General features: G+C 29.4%; 1 protein-coding gene across 1 annotated transcript; it reads left to right on the forward strand.

Annotated features, from left to right (window-relative positions):
- The first annotated feature begins 9,991 nt into the window (after positions 1-9,991).
- On the forward strand, positions 9,992-14,286 carry hychat-1 (choline acetyltransferase1). Its single transcript, XM_065800752.1, has one exon. The coding sequence runs from the start codon at positions 10,332-10,334 to the stop codon at positions 14,034-14,036; it is 3,705 nt and encodes a 1,234-aa protein (XP_065656824.1). The 5' UTR covers positions 9,992-10,331; the 3' UTR covers positions 14,037-14,286.
- The last annotated feature ends 4,441 nt before the right edge of the window (positions 14,287-18,727 follow it).

Consider the following 18,727-nt stretch of genomic DNA (forward strand, 5'->3'; position numbering starts at 1 on the left):
CGTTTTTGGAGAAATTGTTCAGCTCTACGTGAATAAAAATTTGAGCAAATATACTGAAGTTTTTATTCTCGTAAAGCTGACCAATTACTGAATAACGCAATTGCTTTTTTTTATTCAAACGGCCAAGTGTAGTTTACGACACTTGTATTTCAGGATGTCAAAATGTGTAATACAAACAGAGGCGATTCTAGGCATAAAATAAGGACTTCTAATTCCTAAAAACTGCCGACTTCTTTCTAAAAAAAAAAAGTCTTCAAAACTAAAAAACTGATAACTAAAATGTGTAAAATGCCGACTAGCCAACTCTATTCCTTAAAAAACCGGCTATGTTGGAAACAGACACCGGCTATTTCCAACATAGGAAGGATGTCACACACATACTCACTATACTCTATATACCCCTTCAAATCACCTCTAAATACAAACACATTACGACTTATGATTATTTATTTTTTAGCAGATCAAGAAGTTTGAAAAACTAGGGGTAGATAAGAATCTCACTAAAAAATCAAGTAAGGCAACGCTTAGATTATAGCAACATGACCATTTCAAAGATCAAAAGTAACAATCAAAAAGACATAAAAACAAGATTTAAATAGAATGATAGTACTGTACATAAGCTGTGATATTGATGTAACCATTGAAACCGTGGTTTCTACCTATTAAGTTACACAAGGCGGAATTAAAATAGCAATGTGCTTGTCATTCGAAAGATTATTGTTATTTTGATAAAGAAGACTATTTCAAAAGAGTCTTTTTCAAATACACATAGCTCATGATGCTAATTTCAACATATACAGTTTCATCTGCAACTGATGAAAAAACGTTTATCATGATAAGACGGATCAAGACATGGCATGTTTTACGAATGAGCCCAGGTGTATTAACAAGCTATATGTTTGCAATTACTTATTAAAAGAGAATGAATGATGATACACAAAGCAGCAAAACAGTTTATATCAAGGTCTTCGCAAAGTAAGACCTTTAAGTAAACTATTACTATTACTATCGTATTGTTAGAAAAACTAAAGTTTTGACTTTATATATTGTCTTATTTATTATTTTAAATAAATAAGACAATATAGTCTTATTTATTTAAAATAAAAAATAAGACAATATAGTCTTATTTATTTTTTAGATAAATAAGACTATATTGTCTTATTTATTTAAATTATTACAATTGTTCAGGTTATTTTTATTTTGGTCCAAAAAATATGGACTAAATAAATGAATGAACGTTGTTATAAAAAAAAATTATGCCTTATAAACTAACTTAGGTGATACATTGGCTTCCAATATGTCTAGCATTGCCATTACCAGGGCTGAATTAAATTTTGAAAGAATGTAATTGTTAATTTTAGTTTCCACCGCACAGTGGGCCAGTAGGTGGACAAAATGGGAAAAATTTTAGTTGTCTAATCTTGAAAACCTATTTAATTTTAGTATCTACATATATTAGGAGAAATCTATTGATAATTTATTTATATTAAATCCCTTAGTTACCAGGACTCTAAGCATTTGAATATTGAGATAAAATAAAAATAAAAAAAAATTATAAATAAGTAATTAACGGTGACATCAACGTTGTGTTATATTTCAATTACATCTACGTTTTTGAAACAAAAAATTAGTACATGTTATTCTAGAGTATTTAGAGATAAGAAAAACCAATGTGTGAAATAAATTTGTCATAGCATGTTATCTCAGTTATACTTTGAAAATCACAGATTAAAAAAAAAAATTTCTTAAGAAACTTATTTTTTGCCGCACAATAACTAATAATTACCACAATTTGCCATGTGTTGTCATATATTTATTTGAGCTATATGATGCTTCAATCGAGTTTTAATTAATTGCTCGTCCCCTTAAATCCCCGTTCAGATTTTATGTATGTTTTAACTTGGTTGCTATGGTACTAAATTTTGCATAGCAACAACTCATTTTTTACATTAACGTTGTTTTAACAGTATTTTACTTGCGCTAAATACACAATATTGGGGGTATGTATTAAAATGAGATTCAGAATTCTTATGAGCTTAACTTTTTTTGGTTACTATGGATACCTTACTTTGCATAACATAGCAACAACATATTTTCGGTAGTTGTTAGTCATTTAATTACTAACACTGACAACAATTTAATTACTTTTAATTTTAATTACTAACACTTGTAGTAACTTAATTACTAACAAGAATTAGTAGTCCAGGCGGCATATATATTATAACATTTTACTTTTAAATACAAAATACTTGTTACAATAATTATTTAGATATGGTTTTGTTAAACTTAGACATTCATAATTTTCTCCAAAAAAACAATCTTAGTATTTCAAAACAAAATATTACTGAAGATATATTAAAATTTATTCAGCCAAAATTTGCTGATTTTAAAGACGTTGATTTTAGACATGCTGTTCAACGATTTGTTTACTTGTATAAAAAAAAGTGGAAATCAGCAAACTATACTGTGAAAAATTTTGAAAAGAAGTTTGTGAACTGGCTTAATGAATATTTAATTGTCAGAAAAAAAGACAATGAACCAACTGCAAGTAGACGTGGTCGAAAACCAGTTGCATTTGATAATATTTCTAATAAAACTAAAAAACGGCATGTATCTTGTTTAATTGAATCTCATTCATCCAATGAATTATTTTTTGCTGCTAATAAAAAATTTAGAGATGAATCTGTTGTTATTGCTGCCAAGAATGTTTTAAATATATCAAATACAGATAAAGCAACTAAATATTCAGCAGACGAAGCACTGGCTTTAATAATTGATGCAAGTCTGACAAAAGCTTCCTATCAATTGATTAGAAGCGGAGCCTTGGAGAAAGAATATAACATCTACCCCGCTTACAATGATGTCAGAGATGCAAAATTGAAATGTTATCCTGCAAACATAACAGTGGAGGACTATTCAGCTTCAGTTCCTTTAAAAGATTTAATGACTCATACTTTGCAAAGAATCTGTGCAGTTCAGGAACCTGTGCTAAGGCACTTGATATTGAACGACAAAGCAATAAAAACAATGACACTAACGTGTAAGGCTGGTTTTGATGGTGCTACTGGCCAAAGCATTTATAAACAAGTTTTATCAGAACCCGACATTAACAGAGATTTAAAGCGTGAAGAATCATAATTTATTACTTGTCTTGTCCCATTGGATTTGACTGGATTTAACAACAGCAACAAAAAGGTGCCTATTTGGAGAAATCAAAAGTCGTCCTCCACAGCCTATTGTAGACCCATAAGATTTGCATACAAAATGGAATCCAAAGAATCTGTGATTGAAGAAGATCAGTACATTAAAAGTGAGATAGAAAGCTTGGGTATGATTTTATTAGAGGTTTGCGGATCTTCTATTGAAGTGAATTGTATTATTGAACTTACAATGATTGATGGGAAGGTTCAAACAATATTATCTGAAAAAAATAACTCATACCAATGCTGTTCAGTGTGTGGTGTCTCTCCAAAAAATATGAATAGTCTTGATATCCTTAATATAGATTATACTAACAGAGAGTTCAAATATGGTCTTTCCAGTCTTCATGCATGGATTCGATTTTTTGAGATGTTATTGCACATTGCATATAAAAAAGAAACAAGAAAGTGGCAAGCAAGATCTAAAGAACACAAAGAAAAGGCATCTGTAGCTAAACAAAAGATTCAGACTGATTTTATGAACAAAATGGGACTTGTTGTTGATTTCCCTAAAAGTGGTGGTTCTGGAACAAGTAATGATGGCAATACCTCAAGGCGTGCTTTTGCAGCATATGAACAAACAGCTGAAATTCTGGGTATTGACCAAAACCTTATATTCAGATTTTACATTATCTTGGTAACGCTCTCTTCAGGATATGAAATAGACTGCTTAAAGTTCAAGGATTATTGTTTTGACACTTTTAGACTATATGTGTCCCTTTATCCATGGTATTACATGGCTCAATCAGTTCACAAAGTATTGATACATGGACATGACATAATTAAAAGCCTTACATTACCCATCGGACTTATGTCAGAGGAAGCTCAAGAGGCTAGAAATAAAGACTTTAAATCTTATCGCGAAAATTTCAGCCGAAAAACATCCAGAAAAGCAACAAATACTGATCTTATCAATAGACTCCTAGTTTCCAGTGATCCTGTTATTTCATCATTGCGTAAATCAACATCACACCAAACAAATCATAAAGCATTTCCTTCAGATGTTTTACAATTACTTAAACAATCTTCAAACGATATTATTGTTTTATATTTTTTTGATGTAATTTAAAATTGAAAATGTTTTCTTGCACTATTTTTTGCTTTTATTATTCCTAAAACATTATTTACCTAAATACTCAATTGTTATTCAATATAGGTGGGTCAAAAATCCGATAAGATATTCAAATATCAATTTACCACTTTGTAACTAAGGAAAGTATCCGGTAACTAAGCAATATAAGTATCCATAACAACGAAATTTAAAAAATTATCACTTTTGTAAGAAGTGTGATCTCATATTGGTACTCATGCCAAATTTAGTGAATATAGCACTTATAAAATATCTGCAGATAACAAAAGTAGGTTGTTGCTAAGCAAAATAAAGGTATCCATAGCAACGAAATAAAAAAATATTACCTTCATAAAAAGCGCAGACATCATATTAGTACTCATACTAATTTTAGTGAATATAGCTCTAATATTAAATTAGTTATGAATTTTGTCCAGTAAAAGTGCATTCTGGCCCACTGTGCACCGCCCTGTCCACCATTGTTATCTTCAGGGTATTTAGTAATTTGAATACGACTGATAGGGCTAACTTTAATTAAATGATCTTCAATTCAACAATTGGCAAAAATACCATAATCAACACATGAATTACCACAATCTAATAGTTTTGGTTTGTCTTGCAATCAATTATCTTTTGATAATCTCTAGATTTCTTAAAAACAATTGGTTTATTATTAGCTTTAATTTACTATGATGTTATACAATTGTTTTTGTCAAAGTTCACCGACTTTGTTTATAAAGCAGTAAACACAGTTAAAGAATCGTATATTTTATTCATCCCGACCTTTTTCTGCTTTTTTATAAGGAAAATTCCTGGCCGTAGGAACAAAAATTATATTAGGGGGCAGTAATACCCTGAAATAGTTTAAGGATTTTTTTTTTTTAGTTATTTTTTCAGTCGTTTTTTTAAAAATTATTTATTTGAAGTTAATATGAGGGGGGGGGGGGAGTAAATGCCCCTCCCCTCCCCATCCCCCCGCGGGTTGCTACGGGCCTGAAATTCTATGCTCATAACTTCTTTTCAAATTTTTTAAAACTTTTTTTTTTAATTTTTTCGAACTTTCTTTTTTGCACTCGCACGCAGACTTTTTCTAGAATTTTAATTTTTATGAGACAATTATTTTTTATTCATAAGATAAGAATAAATTTTAAATAAATTTTAAACAAATTAAAAATAATAAAACTTGATGGAACAAAATTTTAAAAACGTTCAAAATTTTTCAAATTCAAATTCACTGCTGTTTTTAAAACGTTTTTTTGATTCAAACTTTATATAAATTTATAAAAATTCTTAACAAACATTCGAAAAATTCGTAAAAAACTTTTGAAAAGTTGTTAAAGAACTCTAAATAAAGATTCGTGCAGGTTTTGCAATCATTCAAATAATACGTAAACATCATTTAAATTATCACATCAAAACTATTCAAATAATACGTAAAAATCATTCGTCAAATATCACATCAAAAGTTCTTAAAAAACACAAAATAAAAATTAGTGCAGACTTTGCAATCCATTTAAATAATACGTTAATGTACCATTTAAACAATACGTAAAATCAGGGGAGGGCAGTCGTAGAACTTCGTCAAATATCTCATGCGCAAGGAGAGGATTAGCACTCGAGTGACGCAATATATATTTTTCACTTTGAGTTTATATCGCAACGTTTTAGCTTAAAATGCAAAATCGGTATTTTTTTTCATTTAAAAATATTTATTTTTTTGTTTACACTTTTTCTAGGGATATTTTTTCTCTCATTATTTAAAACTCGATAATAATCGAGTACGATAATCAGAGACGTTGGGCAATGTGGGGCTTTGGCCCCGGGCGCCAGGTTTTAATAGGGCACAAGCCGTCAAAATGGTAAAATCTTATAAAATCGTAAAATAGTCACTTTCTAATTATTTGTTTTTTCTGACTACGTGTTTATTTTTTTTAAAAAACGCGAATGTAAAAATTGGAAATTCATTTTTATAAACATTGTAAATTTATTTTGTGTGTATGATTGGCCGAAGAAAGTACCACTCAAAAAGCAATCCAAGTCCACTTGCAAATATACATAATTATGCGCGAAATATGCATGTGAAAACGTTGATTTTGTAAAAAAAAGTCACGTTGATCAGTTTGATCCTTTTTTAGCATAGCAAAATAAGAAGTTTTAGAATCGCATGGATTAGATATAAACAAATGTTGTGGTCAAAATTACGACAATACGTCTAACATGTTTGGTAGATATACTGGACTTTAAGCTCGTATTAAAGAAGTTAATCCTTTAGCTTGCTTGCTTATGCTTGGCACACTCTTTAAATCTTGATGGTGAATGCGCTCTGGACCGTTGTAGAAATCCATTTGAATTTTTTACTCTTCCTAAAAATATCTATCAGTGCTTTTACATATAGATGGAAAATACTTCAGAACAATTTAATTAAAACAGTAACTGTATCATTTGAAAAATCTATCAGATGCCAGTTGAAACACGTTGAAAAAAACGCAAAAGAAAAAGAAAATTAGCTGCAGACGAAAAAAGAAAAGGAGAAATAAATTTTGAAATTCGAGATTCTTTACTGCACTCTAAACTAGAAAGAAGAAAATCGTGCTATGATGAAGCCAATAAAAAGTTTAATTTTTTATTTCAACTCATAAAACCATCAGAATTTAAAAAAAAAAACAGAACTACAAAATATATATAAAAATGATCTTTCGTCTTCACGAATGTATACAATTCAGAAGTTATTTAATGAGTTAAACTGGAAACATAAGACCTAAAACTATAATAGATATTTGTAAAATGATCAGAACTGATAAAACTAGATATAGCATTAAGGAGAGAGTTAAATCTTAATTGAGGTCGGGAATAACTGGTAATCGTTTTTATAGATTAACAATTCTATCTATTTAATCTGCACTTACCATAGATATAAACTTTAATAACTTTATAGTTTCATTTGCAAACAAAACTCATGTAGAAAATTATAATTTTTTTTTAATGTTAAGTGATTAGTTTAACTAAATATATGTTTGTATTGAAAATTTTATTTTTAATAATATCCCCATATCAAAGTTAAAAGTTATTCTTAACAAAGGGCGCTTAAAGGAACAGTGCCCCAGGACGCCTAAAAAGTATAAATACGTCTCTTACGATAATAATTTTAATTAAAACTTGATAACAATGAAAATTTCAAGAATGAAAATGTCTAGAAATAAAAAAATTATGCATGTCACATACTAGGGAGGCAAAGGGCCTAAAAAAAGCAATAAAAGTTTTATGTATTATTTGAACGGCGTCTTAACAGATTTAATAAAAAGTTCCATAAACTTGTTCATAAATTAAATAATAACCCTTTTAAAAATGACTCCAAGGGGATATAAAGCACAGAGAACGCTACAAAGAAAGTTAGTAAATCTTGCGCTAATTCAATTTTAAGATTTTTTATTAATGATTTGTAAAATAGATTTTTAACTTTGATTTGTAACTTTGTAAAATAGTAACATTTCAAATTTGAAATCATGTTTTCTTGTTAAGGCCGAAAACAATTACACGTTTGTTACAATTACAAATAATTTCCAATACTAGTAAAATAATACTAAAATTTGTAAAATAACAAAAAAAATATACAATTGTTTATATCAATTACAAAATTATGATTTGTTAAATACAAAATTACAAAATGTTAATTAACAACTGCAAATTTTAAGCTGCAAATTTACATGCCGTCTTTGTTTATTATTATATATTTCTTTTAAACACCCAATAATTATATTAATTTTAGGTAAAGAAAAAAAAAAAAAAGAACCTGCAAGGTATGTTCTTACATTTTGTGCTTGTTTTTTATACAAGTTAAAAAAAAAAAAAAATGCATTATTTTAAAGATAAAATTTAAATCATTAAGATATTTAAACGAACTCCAACAGAATTTTAGTAATTTTATATCTGCAAATACAGTAAATTTCGAACCCCCAAGGGGCCAAGGAAAACGGTTCAACTAAACGAATATTCGACTTAATCGAAGTAAAACAGTTGAAAACCTCGGTGCAAAAACGATGTAACTCCAGTTTTGATTGATTTTTAAATCTGAACGGAATATTACTAATTACAAGATCTAACAGTTGCAAAAATGATTTAGATTAAAGTACTCCTCATGCTATTTAACTTAGAATTTGACTGAATGACAATTAGTTAATCTGTTTATTTAATCTCCTGAACAATTTGTAGAAATGGAGTTACATCGTGTTTGCACCGAGGTCTTCTGTATTTCCTTGAAAGCAAGAACAATTATTGCTCTTGCTTTCAAAGGACTACAAAAAACAGTTCGAGATGACAAAAGTTTGAGTTAACCGGTGATCGACTTACTGGGAATTAACTGTACGTGAAATTAACATAAACATAAAGCATTAGGTAAATGTATCTCTAAGGTTTTTTTATGCTAACTTAACTTATTTACTGATTTTTTAGTGAGCCTTCAAATTAACAAGTCAGATTAAGAGAGTATTTAACTTAATCTCAGATTATAATCAGAGAATAAGTTGTTCAGCTCAAGTTAAGATATAAGAAGTAGGTTAATTGCAGATTCAAAGACTAATTTAACGGTAGTTAGAAGGTAACGAACTCCAAAAATTTTAAAACCTGCAACCACAGATGCAGAAATTTAAACAGGATTCAATAAAACACTTGTTAAATTGTTTATAGAGTAATAAAGTAAGTTGTGGAGAACACATTTTTTTAAAATTTCAATTCACCTCCCCCAAGACTATTAGCCACTACACTTTAAGAGACTACTTTAGTTGTGGTTACATCCCTTCCTTAATCTAAAACTCCGAAACACGAACCTAGACAAATAAGGCCGCTGCGCGGAGAATCAAATTAAGAGCGGTACTACCAGGGACGTGGTGTTGATCAAATTTGGAACTTCTCGCTTATGAGGCTAGCACTCTACCACTACACCACTACTGCATAAGACTTGGATGAATGTGACAATAATGACAATAGCACCACTACCACATAACATTTGGATGAATGTGACAGGGTTATTCATTTTTATATGCGCGTCTCTTCATTTTTATATGAGTGTTTATTCATTCTTATATGCGCATTTATACATTCTTATATACGCATTTATACATTCTTATATGCGCATTTATTCATTCTTATATGCGTGTTTATTCATTCTTATATGCGCGTTTATATGCGAGTCTACCACCCATAAAATTTTTAATATAATTTTATATAAACAATAAATAAGTTTTTATGTGTTTATATAGATTTATTTAAAATATAAATTAGGTTGTTGCCACTGCTATTAATTAAAAAAATGGTTGCCGAGCCAACGCTGGAAGTATGTAACTACGCATATGGTTTTAAAATGGAATTAAGTTAAACTCTGTAGTATCCGTAATATTTTTAAGTTTCCTGATTACCCCCGTATTTCGAGGCCTTTCTCCCTGTTTGTAAGTATGCTTTAAAAAAGAAGAAAAAATTCTTCTATTGGATTAAGCTATGGCTTAATTCAATAGAAGAATATAAAAATATTTGTAATAATACAAAAATAACCATAATAATAATACCGTTACATCATTTTACGATTATTTTTTTTCTTCTGCATTTTTCTGCAGAAGAAAAAAATGATCTTAAAATGATGATTTAATTGTACGTAATTGTCCACTTATTCGAGATTGAATAAGTAGACAATTGCGTTTTTCTACTACTTTTCATCAAAAATATCGTCCTTAGATTTTTTATAATCTTTTTATTGAGTAATTATGAAAATAAACTTTTCTCTTTTTGCATTGTAGTTTTTTATGTCATCCAGCAAGTTGCCTCATTGACGTTATACGAGGATCTATGAGAATTATTCTATATGATGCTTTAATCTCAATATATTAGACTTATGCGTCATCCTTTAAAATATTTAAATATTCAAACTAATAGAACTAATTTAAAATTATTGTAACAGTTTTGTTTAATATAGGTGAAGCATTTTACTGCTATATCTTGTTGATTAACTTTATTTTCGATTATAGTTTTGATCTAAAAAAATTGTTAATGATAAACTTTCTATTTTTATCAATATGGTTTCTATATCAAACTACCCAATGCCTCAAATGAATCAAACATTTAGCGAAATTAAACAAGTTCTTAAATTGACGTTAGAGTCAACGCAATTTGAACAATTTTTGAGTGAATGGAATAAAAATTTTGATCATCTTTCAGCACTTCATTCTAACTTTATTGAAAAAGTAAAAGAAAAAGAGAACTGGGCAACTGAAGAATTTTTACATCAACTACTATCCCTTCGCGAGTCGATACCAAATTCAACATCAGTACCATTTTTATTGAAACAAAGTCAAAACCATAATGATCAAGCTTATTATGTATCTTGTATTGCATTGAGTATTGGAATGTTAAAATCGGATGATTCTGTTCTATCAAAATACGATAATACTAAATTCAGTTGTTCAAATTTAGAGAAAACACAGCAATCAAATATGTTTAGTTGTCGAATTCCTGGAAAAATAAAAGATACAATTTATGGAGACGAAAAAAGCAAACACGTTCTTGTTCTTTTTAAAGGTTGTGCTTTTATTGTTTATATTTTATCTTCCAACGGTGAAACATTAAACTTTTCTGAAATTTATTCCCAAATAAAAGCAATAACACACTATGATGGCAAAATAACTCCATCAATATGCAAATTTACTTCACTCAAACGCGATAAGTGGAATGAAATTCGTGAAAATCTCATAGAGAAAAATAGGGAATCGTTAAAGTTGATGGAAAATTCTATTGCGACAATTATCATTGAAGATGAAGATTGTCCTTCTGAATATCATGAAGCAATTGATCACGTAAAATATGGAGACAAATCTGGCAACATGCGTTATTATGATCAAATAGTTAATATAATTGTCTATAAAAACTGCGTTGCAGGTTTATTGCTAGAGCATACCGTTGTCGATGGATATTTAATGTATGTTATTTGTCAGTCTCTTTATTATATGGGTGAAAATTGTGGCGGAAAAATAACAATGAATAAAAGTGTCGATGAAATTAAGTTCAACTTAAACCCTATTTCTTTTAATCTCAATGATATATTATTTGAAAAAAGTCTTTGCGTCAATACTAATATAGAATATTTTGACTTTTTTGGATATGAAGATATGTTCGCAATATTAAGAGAACAAAGGTTGTATGAAGCTTGGATTAACTTTAGTTTGCAATTAGCAGTTAAACAAACATTCGGAAATCTAAAGTTTTTGTTAGTTGCTCCAACACACGTAAGACATTTCAACAACGGCCGATCGGATCCAACTTACACGATCACAGAAAAATCAATGAAATTTCTAGATGAATTGAGTTCTAATCAATCAAGTAATGAAATAATTAATACTTTCGTTGAAGCAGTTAAAGAGCACAAAAATAAAATAAAATCATCAAAAATGGGCTTTGGAATAGGTCCTCACATTGGGCAACTTCGAAATTGGCTTTCAAATGATGGAAACTTATTGAAAAAACCTATGGAAATATTTGGGTCTCCGTCTATTTATCTAACAGGTTATGAATCAGCAAAAGAAATTGACTTTGCTATTTCAAATTTGTACGCTGCGAATCAATTGCATGTTTGTTATTTTGGTTCAGAAAACAAAGTTCGAGTTATTATGAATGTTAATGGCACATTTAAAGAAAAATTAAAAGATTTAAAAAACAACTTTTTAAAAGCTATGTTTGATATTCAAACTGTTGCCACCAAAACTGCAATAGCGATTCAAATGAATGCATTAGAAGCTCTAAACAATTGTGAAAAACAGAATGAAAAACTACCTTTTTCAATATTACTTCATGGTGGAGCTGGAGCCAATATGACTTTGGGTAAAGAAATTGAAGAAATAGTTTTATTTTCCCTAAAAGCAGCTCTTTCTGTTGGGATTGGCTCTCTGAATTCTGGTGAAAGTGCCGTAGATGCTGTAGAAAAAATAGTTACTTCTTTGGAAAATTGTTTTTTGTTTAATGCAGGCAAAGGTTCGATATATAATGAAGAGAACAAACATGAATTAGAAGCTTCGATTGTTGATGGTAAAAAGAAAATTTGTGGTTCGGTAGCATGTCTTACAACTATTAAAAACCCTATAAAAGCAGCAAGAATAGTTATGGAAAAAACGCCTCATTCATTTGTTGTTGGAAAAAAAGTCGAAGATATAGCAAAAGAATTTAATCTCCCAACAGTTGAAAACACTTATTTTGATACTGGTTTTCGACGTAGAGAAATGAATAACAACACTTTTAAATCATATGACCATAAACAAACGGTAGGAGCATTAGCACTTGATATTTATGGCAATATTGCCGCAGCTTCTTCAACTGGCGGAACAATGAAAAAGATGAAAGGAAGAATCAGCGATACAGCTATTGTTGGCGCAGGAATTTATTCAGATGAACAGGTTGCAGTAGTATGTTCCGGAAACGGGGAAGTATTTATCCGAAACTCTATTGCATCCAAAATTGCGAGTTGCTACAGAATTAACAAAAGTCTTAGAGATTCATGTGAGAAAGTTCTTAATAAAGAACTTGGATCAAATTTTGGTGGAGTTTTAGCTTTAAGCTCAGATGGTTCTTTTCACGTTGAAAATTGTTCAGAATCAATGTTTATTGGATTATATGACGGACTCAACCCCCGTGTTGAAATTTTGGATAAGAAGAATTTAGCTGTTAGTTCAAAAGTCAATTTAGAATCTCTAGATATAAAACCTCCTAAATCATGGCAATCACCAATTTTACACTCAGAAACTGCGATAACACATGAATGGTACTCAGCAATATTTGAGATCCAAAATACTCTTTACCATTCAACTGTGAACTTTTTCAATAACTTGAAGTATTACTACGTGCTTACTCCAATTACAACTCAAACAATTTCATCGCCAATGGGACTTGGTTCTGATTCCGAGCCCGTTCAAGTAAAAATATCTGGTGAAAATGTTTTTATAGCAGATTCTATGCAATTTGTCTTAGAATATTCTCTGAGATTAAAGAAAAGTCTTGCCGGAACATATTATATATCTCCAAGCTTTCGCGGTGAAACACCAGATTCAACACATTTAAATCAATTTTATCATGTGGAATGTGAAATATTAGGAGATATGGATGCAGCCATTAGTATTGCTGAAAAGTATGTAATACATTTAACAAAAAAAATATGTAAAAAACACTCTTCTATTATTCAAAGAACGGCAGGTAGTATTTCCCATATCAACACAATACTTGAGACTTTTGAAAAAGAAGGAAAGTTTCCCAGAATCAAGCTTGATGATGCAATAGACATTATGAAAGATTTTCATGATTTTTATGAGTTAGTGGTAAATGGCAGACCAGAATTCGGTAGAAAACTAACAAGAAAAGGTGAACAATTTCTTATTCAAAAATTCAAAGGTCCTGTTTGGCTTACTGATATGGATCACTTAGGAGTGCCATTTTATCAAGGGTATTCTAATGCGGAGAAAACGAAAGCTAAAGCGGCTGATCTTTTAATAGGCTTAGGTGAAACCTTGGGTTTAGGCGAAAGACACGAAACATGTATACAAGCTGAAGAAGCTTTAGCACATCATAGGATTGAGAAAGAAGATTATAACTGGTACTTAAATATGAGAAGAATTAAACCTCTTCTAACAAGCGGATGGGGAATGGGTACTGAAAGATTTCTTTGTTGGATTTTGCAAAACGACGATGTTAGGGATATGCAAATCTTGCCAAGATTGAACGGATTCCAATTTTTACCTTGAACTATTTCTTAAATAAACTTTATTTTAGAATTTTCTAAATTAAACAATAGTTTGTAATAAATTGTTACTATATTTTATGTTTTTTTTTTGTCATTAATCAAGTTTAATGGTTTATTGTTTAATACTAATTATGATAATTACGAACAACTTGTGTCTCAATGTTACATAACTTTTTCTTTATATAAATGATTAATTAAATGATTGATATTTAGTTAGTAATTATTATTATTCAATAAAAAATGTTTAAAAATGTTGCTTGCTTTTAATAAATCTATAATTTACAATCTTGTAAAATACTATAAAGTATTTAATTAAATTAAGAGTTGTATGGACACTTTTCTCATAGCACATATCAAGGTCGAATCACATATCGTTTTGAAATCAAATAAAAACTTTTTGAGTAAAATTTTTGTGGGATCGTCCATATATTACGCTAAACTAGGTTAACACCTTGTTTTCCATGGATGCTATATGGCGTCAATAACTTCAAATTAAAAAAATAGTATTAATATTTGAACCCTTAGTTAAATCAAACTATTTCTTTTTTCATTGTTATCTGAAAGCAATCAATCCTGTTCAATGAGCACAAATTCGACATATTTTTTTTTTTCTTCTAATAACTAACTAAATAATTAATTAGTTCAAATAAAGAAGATAAAATAATAAACAGAGTTGCTAAAGCGCGAAACTTCGATTTTTAATATTGCCGTATTTTGCAGCATTAAGCATTTAAAAAATGCAATTTTGCAATTTTTTCCTATTCTGAAGAATGGCAAAAAATAGTAATTCCGAATTGTATAGAATTTTGAACTTTTACAATGCTAAGATATTAATCATGGCATCACTTCAGTTTTTTGCTTTACCTGAAAACCTTAATTTTTTGAGATACGTGGCTATGACGTTATACTTTTGCGGTGTTAGTAATGCAAAATTATTAATACAATCAAGGACGTATGCATAGACGAACGTTCAACGCGTTGTTTAAAGCAAAAATATCAGTTATTATAATTAAAATTAGCAAAGCATAAGGTGAAAGTTGCGTCACGTGGAAATTTATTATACGTCAAAACGACGATGGTCTCAAATATCCAATTAAAAAAGTATATATTAAGCAAAATATTGTAGTTAATATATTTTAAATTTTTTTAAAAAAATTTTATATATTCAATAACCCATGTATAATTTCTGCATGACTATATAACAAAAAGTTTTTTAATTATACAATAAACTAATAAAATAAAAGCATTAAGAAAATATGGATGACTTAGCGCCAAATACAGCCTATACAACGTCAAATTATCTCAATTCAACCATGGCCTACTGTTATTATACGGCCTGATTTGTTGAATTTTCCGTAAAAAATTAAATAGCATTGCTTTATGCTTTTATAGTCATTTAATATGCAATGTATTCTGAACTGATTAGTATGTGAATGTATTCTAACTGATTGCCTGTTTCATTATATTCCATTAGAGCGTGGAATAATGAAAAAGACACAGGCAGTCTATTATTATTGCTGTATGTAGTCGAACTGCTTTTTTATGCGATGTTATTTAAGCGGAGATAATTCCAATAATAAATGTAAGTGAACTTTATATTTAAAAATAACTGTGTTACATTTTTTTGATTCGTTTTAGTAATAAAATGGTTAATATATGTATTGTTACAAACTGTAAAACTGGTTACTCTAATGGTCCAAAAAAGTCAACATTTCATTTTCCTGAAGAATTTGATTTTCAAGAACGATGGATATACTTTGTTAATATAAAAGATTGGGTTCCATCAAAATACTCAGCTATTTGTGTGAATCATTTTTATGACAAATTTATTAATTACAGAAAAAGATACACCTAAAATGGAATCTTCTTCCAGTTCCAATTATTCAAACCGATAAAATAAGTGGACTCTAAGGGTTCCAAAGTTGCCCCGAAAAAAACCAACTTTGAGATATTTAGGAAAAGATGAGTTTGAAGATTTTCAAAGTGTTAATAAAATAATTAATCTTGGTTCTTTGACAGAACAACATTCTCCGCCAGGCTTTACATTTAAAAAAATTCATGGTAGTGTTGTTTATTATAAACTATGATATTATTCTCCTCAAGGCAGACCTCCATATTCTGCATCCATTATACATTATGCACTAATTTTACGTCACACTTCAGCACAGTCTTATAAGTTATTGTTAGAATAACTACCTTTACCATCTTTTAGTTTACTTAGAAAAATACAAAGTGGTGATATAAATGCCTATAAAGCTATAACAGTCTTGTTACAAAAACATTGTGTATTAAGTGATTGTGCGCTTCTTGTGGAAGAAATGTATCTGCAAAAAGCAGCCCAATATCAGAGTGGGAAATATATTGGTGAAGATTCAGAAAGTAATTTTTATAAAGGTGTTGTTGTTTTTATGATTATAGGACTTCAAAAAGCTATTCCTTATGTTGTGAGATCATCACCTGAAGTTTGCACAACAGGATCATGGTTGAAAAAAGAAATTGATGAGTGCATTACCTCATTGCACCAATCAGGTTTTAAAGTAAGAGCAATTGTTACAGATAATCATTCTACCAATGTTAATACATTTTCAGAGTTACATAAATCCTATACTGGAGATGGAAAACTATTTATCATCGAGCTTATAATGGAGTTTCAAAAACATATCTATTATATGATATAATCCATTTAATAAAAAATGTTAGAAATAACATGTTAAATGGAAAAAAATTTGTTTTTCCTTCTTTTTCGTTTGATTTCTTCAGAGACAAAGTTGAAGTTCCAGCTGGTTTTATTACTTGGGATTTATTTCATAAAGTTTATGATCAAGACCAATTATTAAATGGAAACTTGAAAAAAGCGAAGAAAATTAATTATCAGGTCACTCATCCTAGAAACAACATACAAGATCTTACCTTGCAATAGTGATTCTTGATGAAATAAGGAGCTACGCTTTAGTAAGTATAGACAAGTGAGCGGTGGTCAATTTCTTGTAAGTCTTTTAGAAGTTTGCAACAGTGAAAAGATTTTGGCAGTAAGAAGTCTTCTAAAGGAAGATATTAATTTCTGGGATGAAAATATTTATCAAACATTTGAATACTCTACTTTAGAAAACATTATGCAAGATATTGCATTGTTGTCTTCAGAGATATTAATGTCAGCTTTCTGAAGATAGCATGGAAGTTGCTGTTGTTATAGCAGGCTATATTGCTAAAAAATTGAACTAAAGATTTAAATGTCTATCTTGTGGACAAAAAATGGTTTCTACAGACTAAGATGTTCTTAATAACGAATATCTGAAAATATTATCCAGAGGTGGACTTATATGTCCAAGTAAATCCTTGTCTGATTTTATTTGTCATCTTTTTAGTATTCTAGATGTTATTTCTCCTATTCTAGCCAAACATTGCAGTTATTTTTTATCAATTGAAAGTTTTTTAAGATTTACTATAGCAGTGGTAATTTTACATGCGAGAATCACCAAGAATGGGGAATTAAATATAGATCTCGAATTGTCATTAATATTTTTCATAATAATTTACAAAAAGAAACTACAGATTCTGTAAGAAAAGATCAGGTAAAAGAGTTTAAAAAAAGACAAAGAACTGATAGCTAGTGCTAACAAAAGATTTTTCTCAAATCCTTAAGACATATAAAATTATAAACCTTTATTTCTATTTCCTGATAAGAGTTGTAAGTAGTCTTTGCAATATGTAAGTTTGTTTTAGTAGCATTTTGATACACAGCTATTTGAAAGCCAATTTCAGTACTTCATATATTACATAGGCCTGCAATGGTTTTTCCTCTTTAAAATCTGAGTAACGTTTTTTATAGTTTCTGATGTGCTGATTACGAGAAAAATAATAAAAAATATCCATCTCGTCAGGATTTTTTGATATGAAATATTTAAGATTTTGCTTTAAAATGTTTGAGCGCCTACCTTTTGAAACGTCTAAAACGTTATTAATTTACTTCAGCTCAATTTTTATTTCATATAATTAGTGTAAGGGAACATAGAAATTAACACCAATTAGTAATTTGTTAATGACTACATAATAAGTATTAGTAATTCGCATTAAACATGTCAAAAACGGGTCATTTTGGCTTAATTTAGTAATGAGCTCATTAATACATAATGATTTGGTAATATTAACTAATTGTTGTGAATATTATTAGAAAAGGGTGTAATTAAGATAAACCAAAGGATTTTTGTATAAGTACCCGCACTGATTTAGAAATTTAACAGTTGAAGTGCGCATCTTGCAACATAAACTTTAAAATGGCATCGCGAAGTTGTTTAAACTCTCCTAATTGTTTCTGTTATATTTGCGGGAAATTTATGGTGATAAAACAACGAAACAGTATTACAGACTTTGTAAAAAATATTTATAAAAGTTATTTTGGACTCGTTTTAAGTAACTAAGACAAAACTTGGGCACCTCATAAAATTTGTACGACTTGTTTATTAGAACTTCGCAAGTGGTCAAAAGGACAGAAAAATAGCTTCAAAGTCGTTTCGCCTGTGCTATGGAGATAGCCTAACGACCATGTTAAAGATTGCTACTTTTGTTGTTGTGACATAACTAGATACAATTCAAAAAATAAACGCCTGCAATATTTGGCGATTCAAAAATGGTGCAGCCCCCGGTTCCAGCTCTACAAATTGAAAATTCTGACTGTGATATAGAGGAAGAGGA

This window comes from Hydra vulgaris, chromosome 07 (assembly GCF_038396675.1).
Source record: "Hydra vulgaris chromosome 07, alternate assembly HydraT2T_AEP".
NCBI classification, from domain to species: Eukaryota; Metazoa; Cnidaria; class Hydrozoa; order Anthoathecata; family Hydridae; genus Hydra; species Hydra vulgaris.

Excerpts from the sequence above, each read along its gene's own strand:
- hychat-1 (XM_065800752.1), top strand. The coding sequence starts at position 10,332 with ATGGTTTCTATATCAAACTACCCAATGCCTCAAATGAATCAAACATTT.